Here is a 16183-nt window from a genome sequence, read left to right on the forward strand (position 1 = left end):
AATATGAGAAGTTAAAAAAAGAGAAACCACAGAAGAGAACCAAGTAGAAATTCTGGAGCTGAATAATACAATGAATGAAATAAAAATATGACAGGGATACTCAACAGTAGACTTGAGAAAGCAGAAGAAAGATTCTAGAAGACAGGTCAATTCAAACTAACCACTCAGAGGAGAACAAAGAAAAAAAAATGAAAAAGAGTAAAGGAAGCCCACAGAATCTATGGAATACAATTAAGAGAAACAATCTATGCATTACTGAAATTCCAGAAGGAAAAAAGAGAAAAGGAGCAAAAGTTTAAAGAAATAGCTGAAAACTCTCCAAATTTGTAAAGATATTTGGACATCCAAGTTCATGAAGCTCACAGTTCCCCAAAAAATTTTAACTCAAAAAAAAAAAAAAACAAAAAACTTCTCCAATACACATTATAATGAAACTACCTAAAAGAGAGGGGAAAAAAAAATCCTCACAAAGGAACCCCCTCACAAGGCTATTCGTGGATTTCTCATCAGAAATCTTACAAGCCCAGAAAGAATGGGATAATATATTCAAAGTGCCAAAAGAAAAAGCCAATCAGGAATACCTTACCCAGAAAAGTTGTCCTTCAAAAATGAAGGAGAAAGACTTTCCCAAACAAACAAAAGCTGATAGGGTTTATCATCAGTACACCAGCCTTAAAATAATTAGGCAGAAATTCTTCAAATTGAAATGAAAGGATGCTAATTAGTACATGAAAATGTAACACATTATAAAGGTAGTATACAATCAAATTTAGGATAGTCTTACTGTAATATGGTGGTATGTCAATCAGTTAACTCTAGCATAAAGGCTAGAAAACAAACTACTAAAAATAAGTACAGCTAAAATAATTTGTTAATGGATATTCAATATAAAAAGACGTAAACTGTGACATCAAAAACAAAAATTGGGACTCTGAGACAGAAGGACAGAGTCATTGCATGTATCGAAGTTGTTATCAGCTTAAAATGGACCGTTATAAGATGTTTTACATAAGTTTCATGGTAATCTCAAAGCAAAAACCTATAGTAAATATACAAAAGACAGGAAAAGAAATCAAAGCATACCACTAGGAAAATCATCAGTTCACAAAAAACAGTGAGAGAAAGAAAGGAAAAATGAAATTAAAAAACAGCCAGTAAACAATAAAATGGCCGTAGCCAGCCCTTACCTATCAATAATCACTCTAAATGTGAATAAATTAAATTCTCCAATCAAAGGCACTGCCTGGCTGCATGGATTAAAAAAAAAAAAGATCCAACTAAATGTGGCCTGAAAGATACTCATTACAACTTTAAGTACACACACAGACTCAAAGTGGAGATGGAAAAACACATTCCAAGCAAATGCAAACAGAAAGAAGAGGTAGCTACATTTATATCCCACAAAATAGACTTTAAACTAAAGACTGTAACAAGAGACAAAGAAAGTCATTATACAATAATAAATGGGTCAGTTCATTAAGAGGATACAAAAATAGTAAATATACATACAGCCAACATCAGTGTATCTAAATATATTAAGCCAATACTACCAGATCTGAAGAGAGAAAGAGTAATACAATAATATTAATGAACTTCAATATCCTACTTTCAGCAATAGATATATCAGACAGAAAATAAGGAAACACTGAACTAGAACTATACAACAAATGGGCCTAACAGAACATTCCACTCAACATCAGCAGAACACATATTCTCTTAAAGTGCACATGAAGCATTCTCCAGGTCATAAGTTAGGTCACAAAACAAGTCTTAGCAAATTTAAGAACACAGAAATCATATCAAGTATCTTTCCCAAGCACAGTGATATAAAACAGAAATCAGTAACAGAAGGAAAGCTGGAAAATCCAAATACATGGATATTAAACAACACACTTCTGAACAACCAAAGTAGTCAAAAGAGAAATCAAAAAATATCTTGAGACAAACAGAAGTGGAAACACAATATACCAAAACTTATGGAACACAGAAAACATAGTCCTAAGAGGGAAACTTACAGTGATAAATGGTACAGTAAGGGGGGGGGACCCCTCTCAAAAAAACAACCTAACTTTATACCTCAAGAAACTAGAGAAAGAACAAACTAAGCCCAAAGTTAGCAGAAAGGAGGAAATAACAAATATCAGAGCAGAAATAAATGAAATAAAAACTAGGAAAATAGAGAAGAAAAAAAAATCAATGAAACTAACAGCTGGTTCTGTGAGATGATAAAAATAAGGACAAATCTTTAGCTAGATTAAGAAAAAAAGAGAAAAGTTAAATCAGAAATGAAAGACGAGACAAGTGAGGTATTAGAGACTACTATAAATAATTATAAGATGACAAATTAGACAACCTAGAAAAAGAAACAGAAAATGTGAACAGACCAATAATGAGTTAGAGAACCAAATTAGTAATCAAAAACTTCCCAACAAAGAAAAGCCAAAGATCAGATGATTTCACTGGTGAATTCTATCAAACATATAAAGAATAATTAACACCAAGCCTTTTCAGATTCTTCAAAAAAACTGAAAAGGGAACACTCCCAAACTCATTTTCACAGTAAAGGTCAGAATTATTCTGATAGCAAAGCCCAATAAGGATATAAGGAAAAAAAAAAAAAAAACTACAGGCCAATATCCCTGATGAACATACACGCAAAAGTTTTTCAACAAAATATTAACAAACCAAATTCAACAGCAAACTAAAAGGATTATAAGCCATCATCAAGTGGGATTCATCCCTTGGATGAGTATCATGTTCGCAGATGACATGATCTCATGTGGAGAAAGTCCTAAAGACTGTCCCCAAAACAAAAAACTGTTAGAATACATAAGTCCAGTAAAGTTGCAGAATACAGTAACAACATACAAAAGTCAGTTACATTTTAATACACTAACAATGAGCTATCCAAAAAAGAAAGAAGACAATCCCATTTACAACATCAACAATAAAATGCTTACGAATAAACTTAAGCAAGAAGGTGAAAAAGATCTGTACATTGAAAACTTAAGACAATGATGAAAGAAATTAAAGACACAAATAAATGGAAAGATACTTTGTGTTCATTATCAGAAGAATATTGCTAGAATGTCCATACTACCCAAAACCATTTAAAGATTCAATGCAATCCTCCAAAATTCCAATTGCATTTTTCACAGAAATAGAAAAAAGAATCCTAAAATTCACATGAAACCACAAAAGACTCCAAACAGCCAAAGCAATCCTGAGAAAGAACAAAGCTGGAGGCATCACATTTCCTGATTTCAAATTACATTACAAAATAATAATAATCAAAACTGTACAGTACTGGCATAAAAAGACACAGAGACCAATGGAACAGAATGAAAAGGTCAGAAATATATGGTTACTAATAAATTTGGCAAGTGAGCCAAGAACATTCAATAGGGAAAGGGTCTCTTCAATACATAGTGTTGAGCTATCCACAGAATGAAACTGGACCCTTACTTAACACCATACACAAAAATTAACTCAAAATGGATTAAAGATTCAAAGTTAAGACCTGAAACCAAACACACAGTGGAAAAAGTCCTTGACATTGGTCTTGGCAATGATTTTTTTGCTATAACAACCAAGAGCACAAGCAACAAAAACAAAAATATACAGGTAGTACTACGTCAAACTTAAGAAGCTTCTGCACAGCAAAAGAAACAATCAATCTATGAAATGGAAGAAAATATTTGCAAACCACATATAAAGGGTTGATTTCCAAAATATTTAAAAGGTTTTTGATAACCAAAATACATAAGAAACGCATACACCTCAATAGCAAAACAAAAACAATTAAAAAATTCCAAAGGACCTTAATAGACATTCTTCCAAAGACAACATAGATAGTCAATATATGCATAAAAGATGTTCAACATCACTAATCATTAGGTAAATACAAATTAACTACAATGAGCTATCACCTCACCATGTGTTAGAATGGCCATTATCAAAAAGACAAATGATAACAAGTATTTGTGACGATGTAGAGAAAAGGGAACCCTGATGCACTGTTAAGTGAGAATATAAATTGGTACAGCCACAGTGCAAAACAGTATGAAAAATTCCTGAAAAAATGCAAAATAGAACCACCACATAATCTTACACTCCCACCTATGGGTACATATCCAAATGAAATGGATTACTATCTCAAAATATCCAAAGGAAGTGGATTACTATCTCAAAGAGATATCCATATGCCCATGTTCAATGCAGCATTATGTACAATAAAGAGCCAAGGAACAGAAGCAACCTAAGTGTCCAGGGATGAATGGATAAGGGAGATGTGATACATATACACAATGGAATAAATTTAGCCATCTGTGACAACATGGATGAACCTTGAGGAAATTATGCTAAGTGAAGTTAGTCAGAGAAAGATAAATACTGTATGGTCCCAATTACATGTGAAATCTAAAAAAAGCTGAACTCATAAAAAAGAATAAAATGGTAATTGCCAGAGGGGTAGGGGGTGGGAGAAATGGGAAGATATTGGTCAAAGGGTACCAACTTGCAATTATAAGATGAGTAAGTTCTTGGGACCATGATGACAGCATGGTGACCATAATTAACAACACTGCATTACATACTTTAAAGCTGCGAAGAGAATAAATCTTAATGTTTTCACCACACCCCCAAAAAAGGTAATTATGTGAGGTGATGGATATTTTAACTAATTTTATTGGGGTAATCATTTTGTAATATATACATGCAACAACTCATCATGTTATACATCTTAAACTTACACAATGTTATATGTCAATTATATCTCAATAAAGCTGGGGAAAAAAGCACATCAGCAGTTACAAGGATGGTACATTGGTGATAATATTCAATTGTGGTGGTGCTTACATAGGTGTACACATTTTGTCAAGATGAATGGAATCATACACTGAAGATAGATGCAGCTTATTGTATACAAATTACACATCAATGATTCCAATTTTTTTTTTTAAATCAGCAACTTCAGTAGATCTCATCTGAATCTTGATACAAATTCTAAAAACAATTTTTTTTAACTTAGAGTATGAGGGACATTTGACCACTAGATATTTTGTATTAAGAAATTACTCAATTTTATAGTTTTAAGGATATTATGGTTATGTATTTCTAAACTATGTCTTTTAGAACTATATTGAAATTTATATGCAGGTAACATATGATATCTGAATTTACTTGAAAGTCACCCAATGGGTGGGGGAAAGAGAATGGATAGGATAGAAACGAAACAAAATTGTCTAAGTTGGCAATTACTGATTGGGTTGCTGGTTCATAACTATCATTGCCATGAACTTTCTTATACTTCTACACATGACTCTGTGTGTTTTAGTTTTTCTATAATAAAATCAAAAAATTACCAAGCATACCAAAAAACAAGACCATAAACCACAGAATCAAAAACAAAGAGTGAAAAAAAAAGAATAGTAAGACAAAAAATCAGATATTGTAGTTATCAGACCTGAACTTTACAGTAGTAAATATGTTCAAGATATTAGATGTTTAGATCAAGAATTTCAGGGGGAGAGATATAGCTCAGTGGCAGAGCACATGCTTAGCACACATGAGGTCCTGGATTCAATCTCCTGTACCTCCATTAAAAAAAAAAAAAAAAGAAAGAAAGAAAGAAAAAGAAAAAAAATAATTTCAGCAAAGTTTTAAAATACTGAAATGCGAGAACTAAAAGCTTTACAGTTAAAATATACAGTAACTGGAATGAAGATCTCAAAAGATGGCTTTAATATTAGATTACATAGAATTTAAGAGAGGATTAAGGTAAAGAAGATAGGTCAAAAATAAGTATCTAGTCTGAAGTAGAGAGACACAAAAGACAAAAGGATGGAAAATATAGAAGAGAGCTAAAGAGACAAGGAAGATGATGAAAGATATCTGGAGTTCCAAAAGACTATGAAAGCATGAGGCAGGACCTACATTTGAAGAGATAATGAACACAAAACTAATTTTTCAAAACTCAAACCAGATTCAAGAATGACTCCCAAGCAAATAAATACAAAAACAGATGTAGACTTATCACAGTAAAACTGAAGACCTAAGACAAGAGTCTTAAAATCAGACAGATAAATAAAAAACTTACCTTTAAAGAAGCAATAGTAAAACTGATGGCTGACTTCTCAGTATTAACTATTTAAGCCAAAAAAAATTTTTTTAATGGAATAACCTGGGGAAGCGTATAGCTCAAGTGGTAGAGTACATGCTTAGCATGCATGAGGTCCTGGGTTCAATCCCCAGTACCCTCTCTAAACATAAATAAATAAACCTAATTCCCCCTTCCAAAAAAAATTAAATACTAAAAAGTGGAATGACTTATTGAAAGAAGCAATAAATAGTACCTGCTAATCTAATTCAAAACCCTATTTCAGTGTTTGTTTGCCTGAAAACATTTTATCTTCATTTTAAAAGACAAATAAATGCTGGAAAAGATCATCCACAGGAGAATCACACTATAGGAAATGCTAAAAGAAAAATGATCCCTGATGAAAGCCCAGAGATGTAATAGAGAATGGAGAATAAAAGAAAGGGTAAATGTGGGTAAATCTAAATGAATATTGACTTTATAATAATAATGTCTTCTAGAACTTTAAAAATATAAGTAATTAAAAAAGACTACAATAGGAGTATAAAAGACAGGAGCAGAATAAATAGAATTAAAGTATTCTAAGGCTCTGCTACTCAAAGTGTGTTCTAAGGACCAACATCATCAGCATCATCTGGAAGCTATTAGAAGGAACAATCTCAAGAAAAACTTCAAACTGCTTGAGTTAATCTGAATTTTAAAGAAAATCTCCAGGCGATTCATATATACATTAAAGTTTCAGAGGTACTATTCTAAGGTCTGGAAAGTAGAACAAATACTGAAGTAACTTCCACTGTGAGAAATTCACAGTTAACCAAGATTCAGGTAAAAAAGCAAGCAAGAAAATAAATGAGTACAAGATGAAGGACTCAGTTTTACTTTTGTTGAATCTGAGGACAAAGAATGATATTTAAGAAGAAACCTCTGGACCTAAATTAAGAACATTAGACTGACACTTAGAAAATTGGTCAGGGTTAGAAACACTCTCAAAGTGTCTGAAAGATAATGAAGTCATGGGAATAAATTGAATCCTTAATTCGACTTCTTCATAATATACACAGCAAAGGACTAAACCTTGAGTAATCTCCATTCTTAAGAGATTAGAGTAACAAAACCCTGAATAACGAAGAGGAATGGGAAAATTTTAAGATTATGCAGCTCAGCAGTCCTCAAATTTTGTTTTTCAATCTACTTTACACACTTAAAAACTGAAGATTAAAAAAAAGGTGATTTATGTTTATCAATATTTATTGTGTTCTAAATTAAAACTCAAAAACGTTTAATTATTTGCTCATCAGTTTATGACAAATTATTACATTTTCCATTTTAACAAATCAGTGATTTGACCAGTGCTGTTTTAAATTTTTGAAAATATCTTTAGGATCTGGCTTAATAGAAAACAGTTGGATTCTCATTAATTACTTCTGCATTCTATGTGTTGCCATATACTTTTGGTGAAGCACTAAAAAAAAAAAAAATACAGTCCTTAAAAGATCTGAACATGGAAATGGAAAGAGTATTTTAATAGCCTTGTCAGATAATTTTGGGTATTCTTCTTTGTTATACCAAAACTCAGAGTGTTATCTTCTTATGGATAAGCTGCAATGTGCAATCTATAACCTTATTGGTACTGTTACATTAAAATTCATCCATTTTGTTCTCTGAATAGACAATACAAAAAATTCTATCATCAATATTCCCATCAAATTCATTAAAAATTTGTATACTGGGCAGCTGTCAAATTCACAGTGACAGTACAAGTTTTCCAAACTGTAAATTTTTCTTGAAAGCTCAGTTTTATTACTGGCAACTAATACTGCCAGTCTTCTTCTTTTTTTTTTTTTTTTTAACATTTTTTATTCATTTATAATCATTTTACAATGTTGTGTCAAATTCCAGTGTTCAGCACAATTTTTCAGTTATTCATGGACATATACACACTCACTGTCACATTTTTTTCTCTGTGAGTAATGATAACATTTTGTGTACATTTCCCTGCCAGTCTTCTTTGAAGTGACATGCTTGCCTCATTCATTCCAGAAAATGCCCGCCAAATACCCAAATCTGGATAATCTCTGAGTAAATCATTCTTTCAAATAAAAATGGTGTTTCATGAAAAAAGCAGTTGGTTCAACTTATAACTCAATCACATGATTGCACTTTCCTAATACAACCATCATACTGCAGTATACAGAAGAAATGCTTATATGCGTTTCTCATTTCATCACAGAATATTAAAGACATGTACACAAGCTTCTGAGATTTAATAAAATTTTCATTGCTTCAAAGGCATCAACTGATTTTTTTTTTTAAATAGCATGTGTGTGGCAGTAAAGATTACATTAACTACTTAGTGCCACTGCCTTATTTTCTGCAATGTGACCAGGAGTTTTATCCACCACACCCTTGCACTGTGAATGATTTCTTACCTCTCAGACCCCTTGAAAGGCTCTCTGGAACATCCAGGGTCCACATATCAAACTTTGAGAACCACTGATGGAGCCAAATGAAGATACAGCTTTATTAATAAAGAATTACATGAAATAAAAGGTATCCCAATTGAAAAGAAGTGAAACTCTATTCACAGGTGACATGATCTTGTATAAATCCTAAAGACTCCACTAAAGAAAATTAATAAACAAGTTTAACAAGAGTGCAAGATACAAGATCAATATACAAGATCAACTGTACTTCTATACACTAGCAACAAGCAATGCAAAAATTAAACTTAGAAAACAATGTCATTTGAAATAGCATCAAAAAGACAAATTCTTGGGAATGTATTTAATAAGAAGAGATGCAAAACTTACACACTGTAAACCACAAAGCACTGTTGAAAAATGTTAAAGATGGTCTAAATACAGGGAAAGACATCCCATGTTCATGGATCAAAAGACCTAATATTATTAAAATAGTAATACTCTTCAGCTTTATCTATAAATTTACCACACCCTATCAGAATCCCAGCTGGCTTATTCGTAGAAATTGGCAAGCTGATCCTAAAATTCACATAGAAACTCAGGAGACCCAGAACAGCCAAACAATTTTCAAAAAGAACAAAGATTCATACTTTCCAATTTCAAATCTTACTACAAAGCTACAGTAATCAAGACAGTGTAGTACTGGCAGAAGGACAGATATATAAATCAACGGAACCAAAATGAGAGTCCAGAAACAAATCCAGGTATCCATGGTCAACTGATTTCCAACAAAGGTGCCAAGACCACTCAATGGGAAATGTCTTTTTCTACAAATAGTGCTAAAACAACTGAATAGCCTCATGCAAAAGAATGAAGTCGGACCCTTAGCTCACATCATGTACAAAAAATTGACTCAAAATGGATCAAAGATCTAAATACAAGAACCAAAACTATAAAACTCATAGAAGAAAACACAGGGGGGTAAATCTTCATGCTTTTGGATTCAGCAATGGATTCTGACAATAGATATGACACCAAAAGCAGAAGCAAGAAAAGAAATAAATTGAACTTTGTCAACATTAAAAACTTCTGTGCTTCAAAGAACACTACTGACAAAGTGAAAAGACAATCCTCAGTATGGGAGAAAAAAAACTGCTAATCATTTATTTGATAAGGGACTTATGTCTAGAATATATAAAGGACTCTTATAATTCAGTAATAAAAAATAAGTAACCCAATTAAAAAGTGAGCAAGGGATCTGAACGGGTATTCCTCCAAAGAAGGTATATATAAATGACAAATGAGTATATGAAAAGATACTCATCATCATTATTCAGCAGGGAAATGTAAATCAAAACCACAACGAGATATCACTTTACACTCACTAGGATGGCTAGAACAGTCAAAATAACAAGTGTTGGCGAAGATGTTGGAACCCTCATACACTGCTGAAAGGAATATAATATTTTGAAGCACTTTGGAAAATAGTCTGACAGTTTTCTGAAAAAGTAAAAATGAGTTATCATTTGACCCAGTAATTCCACTCCTAAATATATACCTGTAGGAAATGCAAATTAAGTCCATGAAAAACTTTTACACAAATGCTCAGAGAAGCATTACTCACAATAGCCAGAAGATAGAAAACAATCCAAATGTCCATCAACTGATGAGTGGATTAACAAAATGTGGTATGTTCATACAATGGCATATTATTCAGCCACAGAAGGAATGAAGTATTGATACATGCTCCAACATGGATGAATCCTAAAAATGTGCTAACTGAAAGTCAGTCAGTCACCAAAGACAATATAATTCCATTTATATAAAAGGTTCAAATAGGCAAATACATAGAGAAGGAAGATTGTTGCTTAGGGCTGGGACAACAGGGAATTAGAGTGATAGTTAAAAGATGCAGGGCTTCTTTTTGAGGTGATGAATGTTCTAAAATTGACTGTAGTGAAGACAGAGTAATTCTGTGAATACACTGAAAGCCACTGAGTTGTACAGTTTCAATGGGTGACTTCCAAGGTATGTAATTCAATAAAACCAAAAATAAAGTAAAATAAATAATGATAAATGTGTGTGAAAATCCACTTACAGTAAGAACAAAAATTTTAAATCCTTAGAAATAAATGTTAAGGAAATGTGCAGAATCCACATAAAAGAAAAAAATCTACAAAATTTCAGAGAAACAGAGAAGATTACATGAATGGGAAAACACAGTATGCTTCCTGAAGGGGCAGAATCCATACCGTAAGATGTCAACTCATGCTCTGATAAACATCATGTAACTTCAATAAAAATCACAATAGAATGAGGGAAGAAAAGGGCAACACCAAAGGATCTGAAGTTTTATTTCAAGGAATAAATAACTCTTCATTAGCTGTTGGGTTTAATAGCATTCTTCACTAGCTATTTGGTTTAATAGCATTAGGTACTAAAATACATCAAGCGACTAAATTAAAGCCAAATGATTAATTAAACAATAAAAACCTTACAGACAAACCTCCAGGAATATATTCAAGAATTGTATATTTAAAAAAAAAAAGAATTCTGTATAAGACAGAGGTGGCATATCAAAACAGTGAGGAAAAAAGATGGATGCTAAGATCAATGAGTAATACTTTGGAAAACTAATGTTAGATCCACTTGGAAAACTAATGTTAAATCCACTTCATAACTTACACCAAAATAAATTCCAGGTGAATTAAAAATTAAATCATAAAAACTAGAAAAAAAATAAATTGCATATCTGATCTCAGAGTGGGAGAAGTCTTTCTAAATAACAACAAACTATTCATTATTAAAACTCAGGAATCAAATGTCAATACAAATAATGCAATAATCCTCAATATCTGAACTCTTGCAAGAACCAAACAGTTTAGGATAGTGACTATATCCTTTTTTTCCCTACTATATGGATTTTCAAAAATATCTAATCCAAATAAACAGGCACTCTCAAATACTGCTGTTGGAGTTATAAATTAGTATAAGCCTTCTGGAAGACAATTTAGCAATGAGAAGTCTTAGAAGTTTTTACCTTTTGATCCTGGACATGACCCAGATTTCTATGCTAAAGGATACTTAACTTTTTTTTATTCACAGAAAAACACTAGTTAAATATGTGTTACATTCAAAACAGTAAAAGTAGGCTGCCACTAAATTCTGTTCTCAGATAGATACACACAAGGATATGAGAAAATGCTCATAGACAGTACATGTGACCTCAATTTTTTATATTCACAGAAAATTAGCTGGAATGATATATACCAAAGTTTTAACAATGTAATTATGAATGTTTTTACTTGTGTATTCCCGAAGCTTTCTACAATGATCATATACATTACATCCATAAGCAGGAAAAAAAAAGTGAAACAGAAAGAGAAAACCCTGGTCAAAGAAAATCTCTCCATTTTCTTTGATAAACAGGAGGACACTGGTGACCTGTGAAGCTTGAGAGCTTAAGACACTGAAGAAGAAAAAGAGCTGAAGAGCAAGACCCTGGAGGAAGTAGAAGGAAATAAATAAAACCAGAGGCAACTCTTTGTGAAGTTTCAAGAAAGACCAACTATGTTTACTATTATCACAAAATTATTTTTCCTTAAATAACCATTTCTCTCACAGTGAAAAAAAAATGTGACAATGAATATATGAATGTTCATGTTATGTATATCTATCTGTATAACTGAAAAATTGTGCTCTACATTGGAATTTGACACAACATTGTAAAATGACTATAACTCAAAAAAAAATGTTAAAAACAAAAAATAACCATTTCTCCAATTCCAATCATTCAAAAATTGCTCAAAGATCAACTTAAATTCTATCAATTTCATGAAGCCTTCTCCAATCTCTGAAGACTACATTGCTCCCACTGCACTTCAGCTGTATATATTTTAATGGAATTTACCAGTTTTCTTCCCATACCATTGGTTTTTGTATATTTCATAGGCTGGCACTGTGTTAAGAGTTGATATGCATTATCTTATTTAATCTTCACAAAATCCCTGTGAAGTATGTATTTAAGGCATTATCAGCCTCATTTCCAAGAAAAAAGGCACTAAGAGATTAGGGAACTTAAACAAAGCTAGAGATTTAATAAATGACAGAAACAGGAATTGAACTGAGGTCTGTCCAGTTACAGAGTTCACTCTCTCAACTACCATCCTACAGCCTCATCTGTATTGTACTCTAACCTTAACGGTAAACAGACATCTAAATGAATTTATTTCTACACCTGACAGTGTCCAGCACAATGCTTTACACATATTAAACATTCACTATATTTGTTATATACTGAAAAAAGGTATTTAAACATAAAGAGTTAAGGTAAGACACAAAAATATTAATCAATTCAGTAAATATGCTAAGAAATGGCTTTCAATTTTCCAACCTGGGCCCAGCAGAATGGCTCCCACAGAGAAGGGTGGAGGGAACCAGGGCCATTCAGCCATCCTGGTTAGGGACCAGAGACTACACAATCAACACGCACAAGTGCATCCACAGAATGAGCTTCAAGAGGTGTGCCTTTCAAACACTGAAAGAGATCCTGAAATCTGCCATGAAGGAGATGGGATTTCTAGATGTGCACATTAACATCAAAGCAGTATGGGCCAAAGGAACAAGGAATGTCCCATACTGTATGTGTGTGCGGTTATCCAGAAAACACAAAAGGATAAAGACTCAATGAATGAACTCTATATGTTGGTTATCTAGGTGCCTGTCACCACTTTCAAAAATTTACAGTCAATGTGGATGAGAACTAACCGCTGACTGTGAAATAAAATCAGACAACTGCAAAAAAAAAGGGGGGGGGGCCTCTCAATATAGCACCATGTACTAGATAGCTGTGTGCTTGCTGTCCAAAAACAATCTTTCCTTCTTCATAACCGCAACATGCCAAATTTCTTCTTGGGAAACACCTAACTTTTTTTTTTAGCTATGAGGTTTGAGTGGGATCAGCTTCAGGAATAGGTCATTAGTTTAAGCCAAGCAAAATCCATCCTCTTTGAACTCTATTTTAGGAATAAGGCAAATGATATATGGGCCAATGATCTACAAAGTGCCATCTGCTAGCAAGGTTTTGGAAAAAGAAGCTGCTTTGTTTTCGTACAGGTTTCAGAAGAGTCTCTTTTCTTCTCTGCATAGTATAAATATGTGACTTTCAAATGGTGTGGTATAAAGATAGTGCGCAGTAGCCATTTCCGCTACTATAAGGGACAAACTAAGGTCAAAAGCAGAGCAAAGCAAGCCACAGAAAATGATGTTACAAATCTGTAGATTAAGAATAGACCACACCCAAAGATAATCCATATCTGGACTGCTTAGTTATAGCTTTAAAAAAAAAATCCACTTTGTTTCTGCCAAATAGGATGTTTCTTCTTTCTAGTCCTTGCAACAGAGTTCTAACTTGGGTTCAAAAAGTTAACTCCCAATCTTAAATTTTCAATCCATAGGTGTTAATATCAATGGACACTCAAGCATTAAAAAAAAAAAAAACTTGATAAAGTAAGGTTTTTTAAAAAATAAAAATCAATGAAGCACGTTTTTATGAAGGGAGGTGGTGAGCAAGACATCACAAAAGCAGGGATTGACAGTATTTGAAATATCCCCCAAAAAACTGAGAAAACAGGAAAAACCACCACCTTCAGCCTATCCTCATCTTCTGTTCCATTACCCCCCAACAGTGATCTTAAGATTTTTCAGATATTTTAACAGATATGTAGTGACCCTAGTGTGTGCAGGCACAGTGAAACTTAGTTAATATAAGATAGTTGCAACCACAGAACTTGTATTGTAGTCTTACATAACAAAAAGACATTAAACAAGAAAATAAACTATGATAAGTGCTATGAAGGGTAAGAATCAGAACTACTCTTGATTGGATGTTCAAAAAAAGCCACTCTGAAAAAAACAAAGGCATAGAAAGGTGATTTAAGCTCCAGGCATAAATAAAGGCTCAGAGGCAATAAAGAACATTACTGAAAGAAAGCAAAGCAAGCAAGGAATGAGGTTAGCAGTGGCTATGTGTCATGCAGAGTCCCACAAATCATGGTAAACTATTCTACTCCCCTCATTCCTAGCAACTGTTCCAGGTAAAGGCCCAGTTCAACTATCCATTTTCCTTGAAACCTTGCCTAACTCATTTTAGCCAGAATTAATCTCCCTATAATTCCTTTAACAGTTTTTCATGAGATTCCCAACTCCCATAGTCAAACTCCTCTTAAAAAAAAAAAAAAAAGGAAATAAAAAACAAAAACAGTATAAAGTATACTGAGTAGAAATAAGAACTAAAGTCTAGTAGTCCTAGCTCTACTACTTATTAGCTGTGTAACCTTGGCCAAATCATCGTATTTCTCATGATTTCTCAGATTTTTGTGAGGTCCCGAGAAGAAATGTGAAATTGCACAGTATTCAAATAACTTAGAAGTGGGTTACCATCGTGTTATAGATAATTCAACACAGTGTTCCAACTGCATGAGCAATGCACTACTACCTCCTGTAATCTGGGCATGATACTTAGAATACTTGAAGAGAGTTTCACGTTGTGTTGGCTTTTGAGCATCAGTATTGTCAACAGCTTTCAAGCTATTTATAAAGCTGCTATACCCTTCTCTACTCAGAAGAAATCTTACGTGAACCCCAATTTGCAAAACAAATCAAAATGAGTTTTTCATTCCAAAACAAGGAAAGAGATTCCAAAGTCGTGTTCACTCCACTGAAACAGGAACAATTTCATTCCAAGGAATCATTTATAAACCAAAGACCATTGCTGAAAATCTCGAAAAGAATTACGGACAAGATCCTGTGGGGTGCCACTAGTGATGTACTCCAAGTTGACCCAAAAAAAAAACAAAAAACAAAAAACAAAAAACAAAAAACAAAAAACAAAAAACCCCACATCTCATTTTTCCCACAAGGACAGCTTCTGATTCTGTCAAGTGCCTTGATGTAATCAAAATATCATCTCCACATTTTGATTTCTAGATCAAAGAAAAAAAAAATGAGACTGATTTAACATAAGTTATTTACAAGTGCCACATCAATTTTTCACTATCCTTTCATTCTTTACTGATTAATAGTGGTCAAGTTTCTCTTAGAGTTCCCAAACTGATGAGGGGTTGGGGGAGCTAACCTAAGAAAATACTTGCCAATTTCTGTTTTTCAGGAAACTTAAAAGGTAAAGGTTTATAATCACACACAACCATAGTTCTATCACCTTCACTGGAAGGAATCTGCCCAGACCTGAATATTTTTGACTCTTATCACCACTAACAAAGCTCTCTTATTCCTCATCAATCTGGAGGTCCCTTTTAATATATGCTTTATCATGAGGGTTTAGGGATCCTCTTAGAAAGCAAAATGGTAACAAAGTATTGGGTGAATAAACAACATTCTGCTGACCACCACCCTCTGTTATACCACTCTACCAAGCAGTGCATCCACTGTATCCTTATTTATCTTACTTTGAACACAACCTGAAAAGTCCTATTGTCTTAAGCATTTTCTTAAGTCTCAATTTATTCTGAGCTCTTACACTTCTACATTCACCACTGGCTTCTGAGCCTTTCTCAATAATCAGAATAAGGTTCATGAGTCTGGGAGCAAAGTTACCCAGAATAAAAAGTACCTGCCTATTTTGTCTTATGGTGGTTTAGAATCAGTG

The 16183-nt window shown here is 33.2% G+C and overlaps 1 protein-coding gene and 1 pseudogene across 4 annotated transcripts in view; one reads left to right on the forward strand and one right to left on the reverse strand.

Annotated features, from left to right (window-relative positions):
• USP34 (ubiquitin specific peptidase 34) overlaps positions 1–16183 on the reverse strand; it is a 202374-nt gene that overhangs the window by 178143 nt on the left and 8048 nt on the right. For 2 of the 4 annotated variants that reach the window (XM_074341184.1, XM_074341182.1), the window contains exon 2: positions 8527–8590. The exons of the other annotated variants lie outside the window; for them this stretch is intronic. In XM_074341184.1, coding sequence (XP_074197285.1) covers positions 8527–8590 — 64 coding nt within the window. The remainder of the gene's footprint in view (positions 1–8526; positions 8591–16183) is intronic. 4 annotated transcript variants of the gene reach the window in all.
• On the forward strand, positions 12925–13290 carry LOC105066562 (large ribosomal subunit protein eL31-like; annotated as a pseudogene).

The sequence above is a fragment of the Camelus bactrianus genome, chromosome 15 (genome assembly GCF_048773025.1).
Source record: "Camelus bactrianus isolate YW-2024 breed Bactrian camel chromosome 15, ASM4877302v1, whole genome shotgun sequence".
NCBI classification, from domain to species: domain Eukaryota; kingdom Metazoa; phylum Chordata; class Mammalia; order Artiodactyla; family Camelidae; genus Camelus; species Camelus bactrianus.